Here is a 16,061-nt window from a genome sequence, read left to right as displayed (position 1 = left end):
AGCATCCCCAGGAAGCCTCTCTGCTTGAATGCTGACATTTATTGAAAGGATGCTTGCTCTCTCCAGGAGACTGATGTCATTTTTGAAGAGCTCCGACTGTTAGAGAAGTTCTTCCTCACATATTTGCAATGTGTCTCCCTACAGCTTTCCTCGTGCTAGTAACCTGTAAGGTCAAGTCTAATCTGTGGACTGCTGTGGACAGCTCTCTATGAACTTCCTTTGCTTTTCTCCTTTACCGGCCACAACCACCCCCTCCTCTCCATTGCTCTCACCTACCACATTCAAGATAACGCCATTCTGGTCTTCATATTTTTATGGATGTGGAGTAGAGGGTAACCACTCTGAGGCCTCGGACAGTCTGAATTTGAATACTGGTCCTGTCACTTAACTATGTGACAGTGGGCAAGTTACTTGCATTTCTCTAGCCTGATGTGCTTTCTAAAATGATGATGATGATGATGATGATGATGATGATCAACAGCAGCATACTTATCTCTTAGAGAAGTAGTGAAAGAGGTAAATGAGAAAACACAAGTAAAATGTTTGTTTTTTTATCCTCATCCAAGGAATTTTTCCATTTTTTGTTCAGATAGAGTGGGAGGGAGAGAGAGAAAGAGAGAGACATCTATGTGAAAGGGACACATTGAGTGGCTGCCTCCCGCATGGCCCTGACCCAACCAGGGCTGTGGACAAACTGCAACCGAGGTATGTGCCCTTAGTGGAAACCAAACCCGGGTGTCTCTGGACCGCAGGCCAACGCTCTAACCGCTGAGCCAAACTGGCCAGGGCAGTAAAATGTTTAGTATAGTACCTGGCAATATTACTATTGCTGCAATAATAATAATAATAATAATAATAATAAGTAATAAGCTCTAATAATGAAAATAAGAATAAATTTTAGAACCTGAAGGATTTAGAAATGTTAACCTAGTCAATTCATGACTCCACAAATAAGGTTTGGTTGCTCAGATATGAAACTTTCCATACTTTTCATAGCAATTATAACTTTCAATTCTGTGTTCAATGTCTGACCACACCCACCCACCTACCTAAGAGGGCGAAGACCTTTTGTGTTGTGTTGACTGCTGAATACTTAGTGCCTAAAACAGCGTCCTGTTCACAGTGGTAAGAGAATGGTCAAACACCTTCATATCATAAAAGGGAACTGGGTGCAGAGGGGCTGGAAGGTTTAAGACTGTGCAGAAAGCTCCCAGGAGAGCTGGGACAAGAACCAGAGGTACTGAGCAGGTGACGCGCAGAATTAAATCAAGGTGCAGCCCTAAAGTTTGGTGATTCAGGCAGGAGTACAGATATCCAGTGATCCAGGAGTCAACATTCCCACTAGGTAGCCTAAATGTTAGTTCTTGTTTTCGGGGTGACAAGCCCCAAAGAGAAGGCTGCTTAATATGAAGCCACGGGCGGGTGTGTCCCGGGGCGCGGCGCTAACACCCACGTGCGATGATTCACGCTGGCTGCGCGGGCTCAGGGTTGTTGTACTACTGCGGGACCACACCAGCCGGGGCCAGCGCCAGCAGCAGCGAGAGGAAAACAACCTGTCTCCAGAGAGACAATTAACAAAAAGGTAGGAGACCGGGCCGCCCCTTCCCGGCGCACGTACGCACGCAGCGTGGGCAGAGCCGCGCCCGCCCACGTCTTTCGTGGACACAGCCGCGCAGAGGCCCTGCGTGGTGTGGGTCCCGGCAGCCCGGCGCCCCTTTCACCCGGGCTGCGCAGTCACCAGGGCGGCCGAGCTCCCGCGGTGAGTCGGCCTGGGGGAGGGGTGCAGGGAAACAGCTGCTGTCAGGTCTGAAAAGGGAGGTAGGGGAGCGCGGAAGCGACGACGCCCCGTCCCAGTTGCTCTGTAGGTAGCTTTGTGCCGTGAGCCTTGTGTAATGCGAGCAGCCTGATCCATGTGACCCAACCGAGTCGGTTTACAGGTGGCAAACAGGCCCAAGAGAGGTAAGCTGGTCTAGTACAAACTAATCATTCCTGTGTCTGTTTATCCCTGCCTACTTCGGTGTACGATTTGGGGCGACTTTTAGTAAGAATCCACGTGTTAAAACAATGGAATAATATAAATGATGCTAGAGTCCTTGCCAAGGAAAGTACAATTATAATAGTCAAGGCCAGGGGAAAAGAGAACAGAAATCTGCTGTCCCTCGCGTGAGCTTCCTTCGCCAAGGGCCCTCAGAAAAATAGTGCCAAGCTGGGACTGGAAGCCAGAACTTCGGGCACCCGCTGCGGGGCTGCCTGCCCAGTGAGCCCCTGGACCTTAGAGGGGAATGAAGAAGTGGACAGCCCGCCCAGACTTTGGTTCTTAACCTTGGGATCACTGACCCCTTAGGAATCTGGGTGCCCCTCCCCCCCAGAGGCTCACATAACCTTGCACACAGTTTCAGATTTGACATGAAGCATTCCTGCTGTCAGGAATGACCAAAGGCTATCACTCATTCAGACCAGTTTATTTTCTCCTTTAAAGGGAAACAGCTGGTTACAGAGTATCTGCTGTGAGTCCAGGCAGTGTCCTGGTGTCACCAGCTGTGTGATCTTGAATACATAGTTTATCCTCTCCAAGGCCCAGTTTTCTTTGTAAAATGGAGATAAGATTGTCGGCTTCATACTTCAGGCCATTTATCGCCAGACTTAAGATTGAACGCGGAGTTTGGAGCCTAGCACATAGTAAGTGCTGGTGAAAGTGCTGGGGCACATAAAAAACAGTGAATCACAGCTGTGCGTGTCATTTGGAAAGAGTCATGACCTGGAGGAAATTGGGTTGTGCCTGAAATAAAATGAAATAAAACATTAAAAAGTTACAAACCTGGCCCAGCCGGTGTGGCTCAGTAGTTGAACACTGACCCATGCAGCAAGAGGTCGCTGGTTCAATTCCCAGTCAGGGCACATGCCCAGGTTGTGGGCCAGATCCCCAGTGGGGGCCATATAGGAGGTAGCCAGTCAATGTTCTCTCTCATCAATGTTTCTGTCTCTCTCTCCCTCTCCCTTCCTCTCTCTCAAAAAAATCAATAAAGAAAAAATAATTTTTTTAAGTTACAAACCTGAAAATATATAGTTAACCCTATTATGACTTACAAATGACAGCACATACCTTGGTGGTAGTCTAAATTAGAGTGCATTTATTTATTTATTTTTATTTTTTTCAAATTAAGAGAGCTTTATTAGCTGCGCGGCGGCTGTCCCATCCTACACAGAGGAGAGAGCAGCCTAGAGTGCATTTATTTAGGATAATGCACTACACTTAACATTTGACCCAAGGTCAAAAGCTGAAACTAGAAAATGCTAGACATTTTTTTTAAAAGTGAGAGAAACAAAACTACCAGACGTTCTAACAAAGACTGTTTATCCGGTCTCATTTTCCTCTTTGAATGGAGTCAGCACTTTTATAGTTTGTTTTGAAATAAGAGGAGAGAGAATGACATCCATGGGAACCTGGGCAACACCCAGTCTTCCCCGGCAATGGAGGTTCAGCCGAGTTTCTGCCAGGGTACAGGAATTGCTGGCAGTTAGCTCACATCCCTCTTGGATCAGCTGCTTGCTGATCAAATAAATGGCTTTTTATTTAACTCACCCGGGGGAGGAGGGGAGTATTTTTGGGTGCTGCAACAGAAGCAAAATGGCTTTTGTTGACAGTGATTTTCCAAAGCCTATATTGTTTGTTTATTGGCAAGCTTAAGAATTAAAAATATCTATAGATCCAGAATCATGGGACAGGGCCTGGGTAGGCCTATCTATAAAAAGAACCGCTCTTACAAAAAGAAACAGTGTTGTTTCTTTTCTGTACCACTTCAGGCCTTACAGTTAAAGCCAGGGAAATACGGCTTAGGGCAAGTAGCTGGGGACAAGAATGTGCACACCTGGTAAGTGCTTCTGGTGATTCTTGTACACCTTTAGTTATGTGTATTGGAGGGTGGGGATTAGTACTGGGGGGCTGCTAATTCTTTTACATTTCTATATTGTGTGTCTAGTTATATAATTTGTAATTTCAACAAACAAACAACCTATGTATGATGTCCAGTGAAGATATATGAGTATCAAATAAGTACTTGAAAAGATGTTTGAGATCATTAATCACTGGGGAAACACACATTAAAACCACAGTGAGAGCCTTGGCCGGTTTGGCTTAGTGGTTAGAGCATTGGCCTGCGGTCCAGAGAGACCCGGGTTCAGTTTCCACTAAGGGCCCGTGCCTCGGTTGCAGTTTGTCCCTGGCCCTGGTTGGTTGTGCAGGTGGCAACCACTCGATGTATCCCTTTCATGTCGATGTTTCTCTCTCTTCCTCTCTCTCCCTCCCACTCTATCTGAACAAAAAATGGAAGAATGTCCTTGGGTGAGGATATCAACAACAACAAAACCCACAGTGAGATATAGCTTCATACATGTTAGGTATGGCTAAAATGAATAAGACCGACCCTACCAAGTGTTAATGAGGTTGTAGGAGAATTGGAACTCATACAGTGTTGGTGGGAATGTAAAATGGCATCATCACTTTGGAAAGTTCTACATTTTCTCCCTGGCCGGTGTGGCTCAGTTGGTTGGAGCATCGTCCTGGGTTTTGGGTAAGATTCCTGGTTAGAGCACCAAAAGAACTAATGGATATCCTTAATAAGACATGGCAGATCCCAGAGGCTGACATTGATCAGTGCTTTTTGGATCTGGTAGTTTTATCAGTTTTCAGTCCATATTATTATCCTATTGCCTCCCCCACCTTTAGCCTCCATTATCACATCTTATTCCTTATTTGTAAGGATGTCACAAGAGGTTGACGTCAGCACCTTGTAGGTCCAGTTACACCAGCTTACAGCATTCCTTTGATCTACTGATCTAGTTAACTTTAAATAGGGGAATGAGGATAGTTTGGCATGATCTGTTTTATTTTGTTGTTGTTAGCCTACGTGGGCTTCAAGGGCTCTGTTTCCTTTTCCAAAGGTTGACAGACCATCTGTTTTAATCAGGTGGCGAAAGCCCAACTCAGCGTGGATTACATCAAAGCAGGGTAGGGAATGAAAATGTAAAAAAAGTCCGAAGGGAATCAGATTTCATCATGGCTGGTCTGAATAATGCCCTCAAGGCTCAGTCTCATGGTCTCTTTATCTCTCAGCTCCATTTCTTTGGTGTATAGTTCTTATTATTAGCATCATGATTACCTATTCTTGCCATCTGCTTCAATATGATTAGTCAGGTGCCTTTAGACAACTTCTTCATCCATCTGATCCATGGTAATGCAATGGTTTCTAGTTTAACAATAATGGTAACAAAAACAACAGTTAATATTTTTGAGAGCTTGCAATGTACCAGGCACTCTGTTAGTTACTTTCCATGGATTATTTAATTCTAAGAAAGGTTATATAAGTACCCCAGGAAAGCTAGCCAATTGATTGCAGCATCAGAGTTTGAAATCAGGTTTTCCAGCCCCAGGATCCGGGCTTCGAATTTTCACAGTGTCCCCTACAGTCACTCTTTTTTTTTTGTATCTTCACCCGCAGATATTTTTTCCATTTATCTTTAGATAGAGTGGAGGGGAGGGAGGGAGAGAGAGAGAAACATCCATGTGAGAGAGACACTTCGACTGGTCTCCTTCCAAAAGACCCCGATTAGGGCCACACCGAGATACGTGCCCTTGGCTGGAATCGAACCCGCGACTCTTTAGTCTGTGGGCTGACACTCTAACCACTGAGCAAAACTGGCCAGGGCCCGCCCCGGCCGGTTTGGTTCAGCGGTTAGAGCGTCGGCCTGCGGTCCTGAGAGACCCGGGTTCGGTTCCCGCTAAGGGCATGTACCTCGGTTGCAGTTTGTCCCCGGCCCTGGTCGGTTGTGCGGGTGGCAGCCACTCGATGTGTTCCTTTCACATCGATGTTTCTCTCTCTCTCTCTGTTCCTCTCTCTCCCTCCCACTCTACCTGAACAAAAAATGGAAAAATGTCCTCGGGTGAGGATAAAAAAAAAAAAAAAAAAAACTGGCCAGGGCCCTACAGTCACTCTTTAGAATACTGGTTCTCAACCTTGCTAATGCCACGACCCTTTAATACACAGTTCCTCATGTTGTGGTGACCCCCAACCATAAAATCATTTTCGTTGCTACTTCATAACTGTAATTTTGCTACTGCTTTGAATCGCCACTGGAAATATGTGTTTTCTGATGGTCTTAAGCGACCCCTGAGAAAGGGTTGTTCGACCTCCAAAGGGGTCGTGACCCACCTGTTGAGAACCACTGCTTTAGAGCTGAGAGGAAAGCAAAGCCATCAAATCTGTACCCATTTCTTACTTTTTCTGAACATGAATCCTAAAATAGAGTTGGCAGTCATAGTAGGGGCAGAGCTTTGGGGGTTCTTACAGTTTTGTCTATTCCAGATCCTTCTGGGTTTGAGAGTTGTGGAAGATCTTTGTACAGGACCCTGCCCTCTGACCTAGTGTGTATGTCTTTATGAACTAGGCTCATTAACCTATGTGGCCACTCTAGTTTCTATAGGTGCTTCCTCCCTTTATTCTCCAGCAGGGTCTTTGGCTGTCATGATGCTTGAACTTTATCTTTGACAGCCTCCTCTAATCCCTAGAGTCTCAAACCAGAGGTTTTTAAAAATTTTTTTCCTCTTAAATGTTTAAATTAACCTACCTCTAAAACCTGGGGTAGGAGAATGATAGACATTCAACTCTCTTTGCCATGACGTTTTACCTTCTGAAAGAACTTTAGGATGATGGTTTCTTACTTTCATAGATCTTCTTAGTTTCATTTCTCCAGTTCTTCCAATGTTCAGAATTAGGTTCGGAGTATTATTTCCCCCGTTACTTCCTTTGTCTTGAAAGGGCTGAAAGATTCAAGATGTCCATACATTTATTTAGTTCCTCTTCTTTCAGAGGAATGAAATATGGAGCAAATAGCCAGCTATTTTAAATGTCCTATCCTTATTGTAAAGCCATTTTTTTCTTGATCTTTCCGTAGTATCCAGGAAAATACTTAGCATGACGTAACTGCTCCAAATATTGTGAATGCCCAGATTCTTGTGTGCCATTGTGAACAGAGAAGAGAGAGGAGGAGAGAAGGAACTGTTTTATCCTGTCCTAGAGTCAGAAGTGATTGCTGCAGAGCATTCAATAGACGCTTATGGGCTGGACTGATTTTAGTTCCTAACTGGCTATCTCAGGGCACTGAGGAGATCTCAGGACTGAGCCTGGACTGGACTGTAAAGGAAAGCCACATTTCCCTCAGTGTGTTCTCTGAGACAAGCCTCCTTATCAGGCCAGACAGGAAATGGAACAAGGGCACCCAGCCTGCTCTCCTGGGCTTTTAAGCTGCATTTGTCCTGAGAGTGTTTGTTCTCTGCCATTCTATCACGTATGTAGATTTGTGTAGCCACCACCTCAATTAAGATAATACATCTGGCCCGGCCAGTGTGGCTCAGTAGTTGAGCATTGACCCATGCACCAAGAGGTTGCCAGTTCGATTTCCGGTCAGGGCACATGCCCAGGTTGTGGGCCCGATCTCCAGTGTGGGGCATGCAGGAGGTGACCAATTAATGCTCCCTCTCATCAATGTTTCTCTCTCTCTCTCAAATCAATAAAGAAAAAAATTTTAAAAAAAAGATAATACATCTGTTCTATCATTATAATTTATATATAATTTACCCATTTAAAGTGTACAAATCAGTAGTTTTTAAAAAAAATTTGTTGTCTTTATTAATTTTAGAGAGAGAAGAAGGGAGAGGGAGAGAGAGAGAGAAACATTGATGAGAGAGAACATTGACTGGCCACCTCCTGCACGCCCACACTGGGGATAGGGCCACAACCTGGGCATATGCCCTGACTGGGAATTGAACTGGCAACCTCTTGGTGCATGGGTCAACACTCACCCACTGAGCCACACTAGCCAGGGCAAATCAGTGGTTTTTGGTATAGTCACTGAGTTGTGCAGCCATCACAACAGATTTAGAACATTTTGATTATCCCCAAAAGAAACCCTGTACCTAGTAGCTACCATACCATGAGCTCCTAACCCTTCAGTCTAGAAAGCACTAATCTATATTCTGTTTCTACAGACCTGCCTATTCCAAACATTCCATAGAGATGGAATCATAGAATAGGTGGCCCTTTGTGACTGGCTCCTTTCGCTTAGCATGTCCATGTTGCAGCATGGATTAGTACTTCATTCCTTTTCATTGTCTATATAATGTATATATACATATTTTTTATCCTCATCTAAGGACATTTTTGCATTATCTTCAGATAGAGCAGGAGGGAGAGAGGGAGGAAGAGAGCGAGAGAAACATCGATGTGAGAGAGACACATTGAGTGGTTGCCACCCACACAACCCCAAACAGGGCCGGGGACAAACTGCAACCAAGGTACGTGGCCTTAGCGGGAACCGAACCCGGGTCTCTCTGGACCATAGGCCAACACTCTAACCGCTGAGCCAAACCGGCCAGGGCAATATATAATATTTTTAGAGAAATAAAAGTGTGTTTTCTTTTATTACATGGGCTGTACATTAACAAAATGGTGCGATGGAGAGCTTTTGCCAAGCCTGCTTGGAGGTCTAGATCGCAATTAACTGAAGTACTAATTAATGCTATTTTTCATATTTAGAAGTTTCCTCTAAAGTATTATGTATACTTTTTGTTTGTTTAGCAACATTTATGAGTAGTGGGACCTGAGTAGCTCTCCTGAAATCCTACTGGGATCTTTCTAGAGAAGTTGGACACAGGGTGGTGAATGTCAGCGATTCAGGCCAGGGACAGGTCAGCAGACCACAGGCAGTGTGCAGGAGCTGGATCGAGTTGTGCAGCAGCCGGATGTGTTCCAGGACCTTTCTAGGCCCTTTACCTTCTGAACAACCTCACTCTCCCCAAACACTCAGTTTGTACATTATCTGATCCATGGGTCAGTGTTTATGGCACAGGACAGAAACTTCTACTGCTGCTAATACATTCAAAAGGACATTTTATGAATGCAAATATGTAGTATTGTGAGGCCAGAGGAGGACACAAGATGAATTGGTGTTCATCTTGTCTCTAAGAGCTTGGTGTCTAGTCAGGAAGATGAGGCGTAACCTTAAATAACCCACGTACAAGGCTGAATGGGATGCATGCCACTTTAAATATTCAGAAATATTTTAACCATCAAGAAAAGAGCAAAGAACAATAAACAAATGCCTATGATATTACCAACTAGCTTTGTTTAATTTTAACATTTTTGCCATATTTACTTCAGTTTTTTTAAACAAATGAAACATTTCAGATGCTCAGCAATAAAAAGGAAGGAACTGTTGATGTACCCAACAACTTACATGAATCTCCAGGGAATTAGGCTGCTTGAATAAAGTCAGTCCCAAAGTCTTCATATATATATATATATATATATATATATATATATACACACACACACACACACACACACACACACATACACATACTGTATGATTTACATACATTCTTTTTTTAAAAAATATGTTTTTTATTGATTTCAGAGAGGAAAGGAGAGGGCAAGAGAGAGAGAAATATCCATGAGAGAGAAACATCAATCAGCTGCCTCCTGCATGGTCCCTACTGGGGATTGAACCTGTAACCCAGGCACATGCACTGACCCGGAATTATATATACATAATGTCTTTTCTTTCCCTGCTTATTTAATATATTTTATCTTATTGTTTGATTATCTGATGCTCTTGGGTCTAACCCTGCTCTTTGTTGTTCCTGATGATGCTCACTCACAGTGGAGTTCTTGTAATTCTGGATTTTAAATTAATCTTCAGAACGGGTTAACTGTTGAGTACCATGTGTCCTAGGTTAAGGATGTGCCCTTCTGGAGACATTTTATTTGTCCTGTGTGCACTCCGAGTAGCCTTAGTCCAGAATTGTTATTTTGTTTGTTAATTTCTCATCCTTGGGCTATTTGAACCTAAAATCCAGTGAAGGCAGGCCTGTTGTTATGAATTTTCAGAGGAGACTTTTTCGCTCATACCGTACCCAAGCCAGGAAGGAGAAGCATCTTTGTCATCTGTGAGGGTGGGGGGAGGATTTTCCTGATCCACCATTCACCAGAGTCCTTGGGGATCCCAGTTCTGTGACGGAGCTTGTCTCCAGATCCTGCCTGGGCACCAGTGCCCGAGTCCCTGGTTCACTGAGCCCAACGATGCCCTCTTCCCTGACCACTCCAGCCACTTGGGCCACAGCTGTATCAACTCAGCTAGCTGCTCCCGCTCTGGTTTTCAGCTCCCTCTATTTGGGTGCCCCGCTGATTTCCTTACGGTCTGCAAGCCCTGCAGTGCAGTGTAAAGGAAACTTGTTCTTGCTGATCTAGCGTTTTTAGATACTTTGTGGTGGGGAGGATTTTCAGGCCATCTTGTCCATTGCCATTTGTACTTTTTAAATTTTGAGATAAAAAAGGTACAGCCCTGGCCTGTTTGGCTCACTGCTTAGAGTATTGGCCCAAGGATAGAAAGGTCTCGGGTTCGATTCCCAGTCAAGGGCACGTACCTGGGTTGCAGGTTCGATACCCAGCCCTTGTTGAGGACGTGCAGGAGGCATCCGATTGATGTGTCTCTCTCACGTCAATGTTTCTGTCCAGGATGAATGGGTGTTGGGTGGCAGCAGGTGGGAGAGGGATTTGGATTTAGGAAGATAATGATCTTGGAGGCTGTGGAAATAGCCCAGGTGACAGTATTGCCTGAATGGGGTAATGGGATAGGGACAGGGAGAGGAGAGAACCACTGGGAGTGGGGGTGGGGGAAAAAGAGAGAGACAGACTCAGCTGAATCAGATAAAGAAATCTGGGTCAAGAGCTGGGGAAAAAATAGAAGAAACCAGACAAGCACACTGTCTGAATCCTGGGAAATGAATTTAAAATGTCAACAATTTTCTGAGTTGTGTTCTACCTTTTAGGTTGTTCAGATGCCATCCCCAAATGCACAGTTCATCTTGACTCTGTATGCAGCTTACAATGTTTTTAGGCCACCTGATGAATAGTTAGCTTTGGATTCAAGACAGCATGTCCCAGTGGATCTCCCGGAAATGAGCTGCGATGTGTTTGTCTTCCCCAGAACCTGCTGACATGGCTGATCGTGGGGCTGATGATCCACCCTCCAGGACAGGGAGTCCTGATGGAGAAAGTCAGGTCTCTGAGGACAGATGGTCACACCATCAGAGGCTGGCCATCAGGGAGCTCATTGACACCGAGGTCTCCTACTTGCACATGCTCCAGCTCTGTGCCTTGGGCATCAGGAGCCGCCTGAAGCAGGTACCTGGGTGGAGCCGTACACAGCCTAGGGACAAATCCTAGGGACAAATGTGGGTCCTAGGTTCTGAGACCTGACATCTGTTCCTGGAGCAGGCTTGATGCATGGAAAGTCATGGTGAATGTGAAGTCACCTGAATGTAAGCCCTGAACTTCCGTTTATTGGCTATGCAATCTTCAGCAAAGCCTTGGAGCCTTAGTGTGCTCATCTGCTAAATGAGGAGAGGGATAATCACCTCAGAGAATTAAGTGAGCTAATGAATACAATAGCCCTTTATCAAGTTTAGAACAGATTGCTTAAACTGACCTACATTCTCATTGTCTCGTTTGGGGGATGGAGGCATGGAGAAGTTTGCTATGATAGGTTTCTATTTAGTGTTCATTTTTACATCTTCCCCCCCACCCCTGACTTCAGGAATAATACAAGCTTTCTCTATAACATTCCAAGCATTCCTAACATGTATGCTCCTTAAGAGCAAAGACCATTTAGTTCAATATATCCCAGTTTTTGACACATAAATAATGGACTTTAATTAGTGTGTTTTTTTTTATCCTCACCTGAGGACATTTTTCCACTTTTTGTTCAGATAGAGTGGGAGGGAGAGAGAGGAAGAGAGAGCGAGAGAGAAACATTGACGTGAAAGGGACACATTGAGTGGCTGCCACCCACACGACCAACCAGGGCCGGGGACAAACTGCAACCGAGGTACGTGCCCTTAGCGGGAACCGAACCTGGGTCTCTCCGGACCGCGGGCTGATGCTCTAACCGCTGAGCCAAACTGGCCAGGGCTAATTAGTGTTTCTTAAATGAATGAAATACTAGACTAGGTAATGAAGAAGGTGAAATTTTACTCTCCAGAAACTAGGATTTTTCTCTGTGGGCATTAAACAAACAAATATAGATTGTTACGTATTTTAATAAAAGTAAGATCATACTCTAGATATTTTTCTACAGTTAGTTTTCCCCACTTGGTCACGCATCCAGGGTATCTCTTTCCATATAGCTATTTCCTCTGTATGTCCCTGCATATAAATAGATGTCCTGCATCCTTTTTAACAGTGGTACAGCCTAGTCCATAGGGGCTGGAGTTCAGAATACATCTCAAGGTCATGATGGCAGGTGCCAAGTATATCAGAGCTGGAAAGAAGTCCAACTTTCCACCCTATGTGACAGATGGGGGAACTGAGGGGAGAAAAATGATAGTTGGCAGTAGACCTAGGTTAAAACCCCAGCTTAGCTTTCCTTCCATGCTGAGTGCCCCATCTTTTCCTCTCCTCTTGTAGAGTAATGGAAATACCCACTTTATAAAATCCTGAAGTCCTTGCAAACATTCTGCTGGGGCAGAATTCCCAGAGCGATGGGCCCCTGGGGGTGTGAGTGTTCTGGACTGTTCCCCAAAGCCTGCAAATCAAGTCACTCCACTGACCTCCCAGTAACCTCCTATGGCTTTTTTGTTCCTTCCAGCTGCCACAGGGAGATCTGGATGTTCTGTTCTCAAACATTGATGATCTCATCAAGGTGAACAGCAGATTTCTTCAGGATCTGCAGGAGACAGACACCAGGGGAGAGAAACAAGTGCAGCTAATTGGTAAGCAAAAGACGAGGCAGCTGTCAGCCTTGGATTCCTGTGGAGTTGTCCTCAGCATGTGGTTATTGCTGAACTGTGCCTGGAGTTCCAGGGGGATGCAACTCAATCAAATCCAGGAGCCTGGATTTGAGATCCCTGAAAGCTAGCATGTCAGAGTTGGCAGGACTCTCAAATAATAGCTAGTCCAACCCACCGCTTTACAAAATGGAGAGTTCGAGAACTTAACATGTAGTAGCCCTTTTTATTCTCATAACACAATTACTTATTGATTATTATTATTCCCCATCTTACTAAAGATAAACCCAGGACTCAGAAAGGTTAAGTAACTTTCCCAAGGCCACACAGCTTGACCAGGAAGAATGAGTATTTGAACCCAGCCCTTTCAGACTCTAGAACCCTAGCTCTTGATCATCCTGCTTCCCTTTCTCGTCTTTCTAATTAATCCCAGCTAGAGGCAGAGTGCCCTTTTGACTCTGGGAGTAACTTCTTTGCTGCTGGGACTTCTTTACAATCTGTGACTGGAGAAGGACAAGAGGAGAGGAAATAAGGCTTTACTCTGGTGTCCCAGGCATTCCTGCCTCTTTGGACAGTTCTGCTCTTTGGGAGTTGGCCTTCCTCTGCCCTTCAGTTACTGACATACCCCTGTCCCTGGCCATACTGGTCTGATACAGTTTCTTTGGCACTGGTCACATTCCTGTGGAAGCACCCATGTTGAGGAGAAGGTGGGAACTGCCCTACATTCATGGCTATGCCCAAGTTATCTCATAGTGAAGATCATCTCTGCCGTTGGCCGGTTTCCCTATCACGCTGATTCGCCCTAGCTGCAGCTTTGAGTGACCTTCCGTTCTCCCTAGTTCTGGGGGCTTCTCCTGAGGGAGTTCTCTCTGAGGGTTCACTGGAACAGCACTGGGGAGGAGACTTGGTCCTGGGCTAGTCATCTTGCTGTGGGAGTCTTTGTCGAGGGCTGGACCATGTTGGTCTAGATACCATTTGATGTGTCCCACGGGGCACCTGGTCCAGGTCAGAAGCCCAGCCCATAGCTTTGGCAGGCAGTAGGGTAAGCTGAGCTTCCTGTGGTCCTGGCCTTCCACCTGCCCTTTGTGGTTAATACATTTCTCTTCACCCTCACCACTTCCCCCCTGATAGACCACCAAATACTCTTGCCCAGGTATTTGTAGCAGCTCTAACAGCAATTCCTGTTACCACGTTTAACCCCTCTTTAGCCTCAACGTAGTATAGATCTAACAAGATTTATTTATGTTTTTTTCCATGTTTATTTATTTATTTGTTTATTTTTGTTACAGATGTTTCTCCTTTTTTCCCCATTGATACCCTCCTTCCAATTCCACCCCCCTCCCCAGCATCATTGTCTATGTCCATGGTTATGCATACATGCATATAAGTCCTGTGGTTTATCTCCTCCCTACCCCCCACCCCTCTTCTAAGGTTTGTCAGTCTGTACCCTACTTCTATGTCTCTGGGTCTGTTTTGTTCATCAGCTTGTTTTGTTCATCATATTCCACAAATAAGTGAGATCATGTGATATTTCTCTTCCTCTGATTCGTTTGTTTCACTTAGCATAATACTCTCCAGGTCCCTCCATGTCATCTCAAAGGATAAGAGATCTTTTTTTCTTACAGCTGCATAGTATTCCATTGTGTATATGTACCACAGCTTTTTTTATCCACTCATCCATTGATGGACACTTGGGCTGTTTCCAGATCTTAGCGATTATAAATAGTGCTGCTGTGAACACAGAGGTATATATATTCTTTCTGATTGTTGTTTCAGGCTTCTTAGGGTGTATTTCTAGAAGTGGGATTATTAGGTCAAATGGCAGTTCAACTTTTAATTTTTTGAGATAACACTATAGTGTTTTCCATAGTGGCTGCACCAATCTGCATTCCCACCAGGAGTGTACTAGAGTCCCCTTTTCTCCACACCCTCGCCAACACTTGTTGTTTGATGATTTGTTGATGGAGCCATTCTGGCAGGTGTGAAGTAACACCTCATAGTTGTTTTAATTTGCATCTCTCTGATGATTAGTGACATTGAACATTTTTTCATATGTCTCTTGGCCATTTGTATGTCCTATTTGGAGAGGTGTCTATTTAGGTCCTCTGCCCATTTTAATTGGATTATTTGTCTTCCTTTGTTGAGTTGTGTGAGTACTCTATATATTGGAAATTAACCCCTTATCTGATGTATTGTTGGCACTTATGCTCTCACTTACAGTGGGTTCTCTTCTCATTTTTATGCTTGTTTCTTTTGCTGTGCAGAAGCTTTTTAGTTTGATGTAGTCCCATGTGTTCATTTTTTCCTTTGTTTCTCTTGCCTTAGGTGTTGTATCAGTGAGAATTTTGCTGCATGTGATGTCTGAAATTTTGTTGCCTATATTTTCTTCTAGGATTTTTATGGATTCACGAGTCACATTTAAGTCTTTTATCCATTTTGAGTTTATTCTTGTGGATAGTGTAAGTTGGTGGTCTAGCTTCATTTTTTTTTTTTTTGCATATAGCTGTCCCATTTTCCCAACACCATTTATTAAAGAGGCTGTCTTGACTCCACTGTATGTTCTTGCCACCTTTGTCAAATATTAATTGAGCATAATGACTTGGGTCAATTTCTGGGTTCTCTGTTCTGTTCCATTGATCTGTATGTCTGTTCTTGTGCCAGTACCAGGCTGTTTTGATTACAATGGCTTTGTAGTATAACCTGTTATGGTATTGTGATCCCTTCTACCTTGTTCTTCTTTTTCAAGATTTCTGTGGCTATTTGGGGTCTTTTTGGTTCCCTATAAAATTTGGAGTATTTGTTCTAGTTCTGTGAAATATGTCATTGGTATTTTGATGGGGATTTCATTGAATCTATAGATTGCTTTGGGTAGTTTGGAATTGCCATCATTTTAATGATGTTAACTCTTCCAATCCATGAACAAGGTATATGCTTCCACTTTTTTATATCTTGCTCTATTTTTTTTCTCAATGACCTGTAGTTTTCTGGGAATAGTTCCTTTACTTCTCTGGTTAAGTTTATTCCTAAGTATCTTAATTTTTTTTTGCGTAATGGTAAATGGGATTGTTTTTTTTAGTTTTTCTTTCTGTGAGTTCATTATTGGTGTATAAGAATACCATCAATTTGTTGATGTTAATTTTGTATCCTGCTTCTTTGCCAAATTCATTTATTAAGTCTAGTAGATTTTTGATGGAGTCTTTAGGGTTTTCCATCTATAGTA

The 16,061-nt window shown here is 44.0% G+C and overlaps 1 protein-coding gene across 2 annotated transcripts in view; it reads left to right on the top strand.

Moving 5' to 3' along the window:
* The first annotated feature begins 1,934 nt into the window (after positions 1-1,934).
* ARHGEF37 (Rho guanine nucleotide exchange factor 37) overlaps positions 1,935-16,061 on the top strand; it is a 37,311-nt gene continuing 23,184 nt past the window's right edge. The window contains exons 1-3 of one of the 2 annotated variants that reach the window (XM_036240867.1): positions 1,935-1,959; positions 11,044-11,240; positions 12,703-12,826. In XM_036240867.1, the coding sequence (XP_036096760.1) occupies positions 11,055-11,240; positions 12,703-12,826 (310 nt within the window). In that variant the 5' untranslated portion in view covers positions 1,935-1,959; positions 11,044-11,054. Of the gene's footprint in view, positions 1,960-3,821; positions 3,873-11,043; positions 11,241-12,702; positions 12,827-16,061 lie in introns of those variants that run through there. The other variant, XM_036240865.1, reaches the window with a different exon arrangement.

Source organism: Molossus molossus, unplaced genomic scaffold (assembly GCF_014108415.1).
Source record: "Molossus molossus isolate mMolMol1 unplaced genomic scaffold, mMolMol1.p scaffold_m16_p_4, whole genome shotgun sequence".
NCBI lineage: Eukaryota > Metazoa > Chordata > Mammalia > Chiroptera > Molossidae > Molossus > Molossus molossus.
This window is presented reverse-complemented; position numbering and strand designations above follow the sequence as displayed.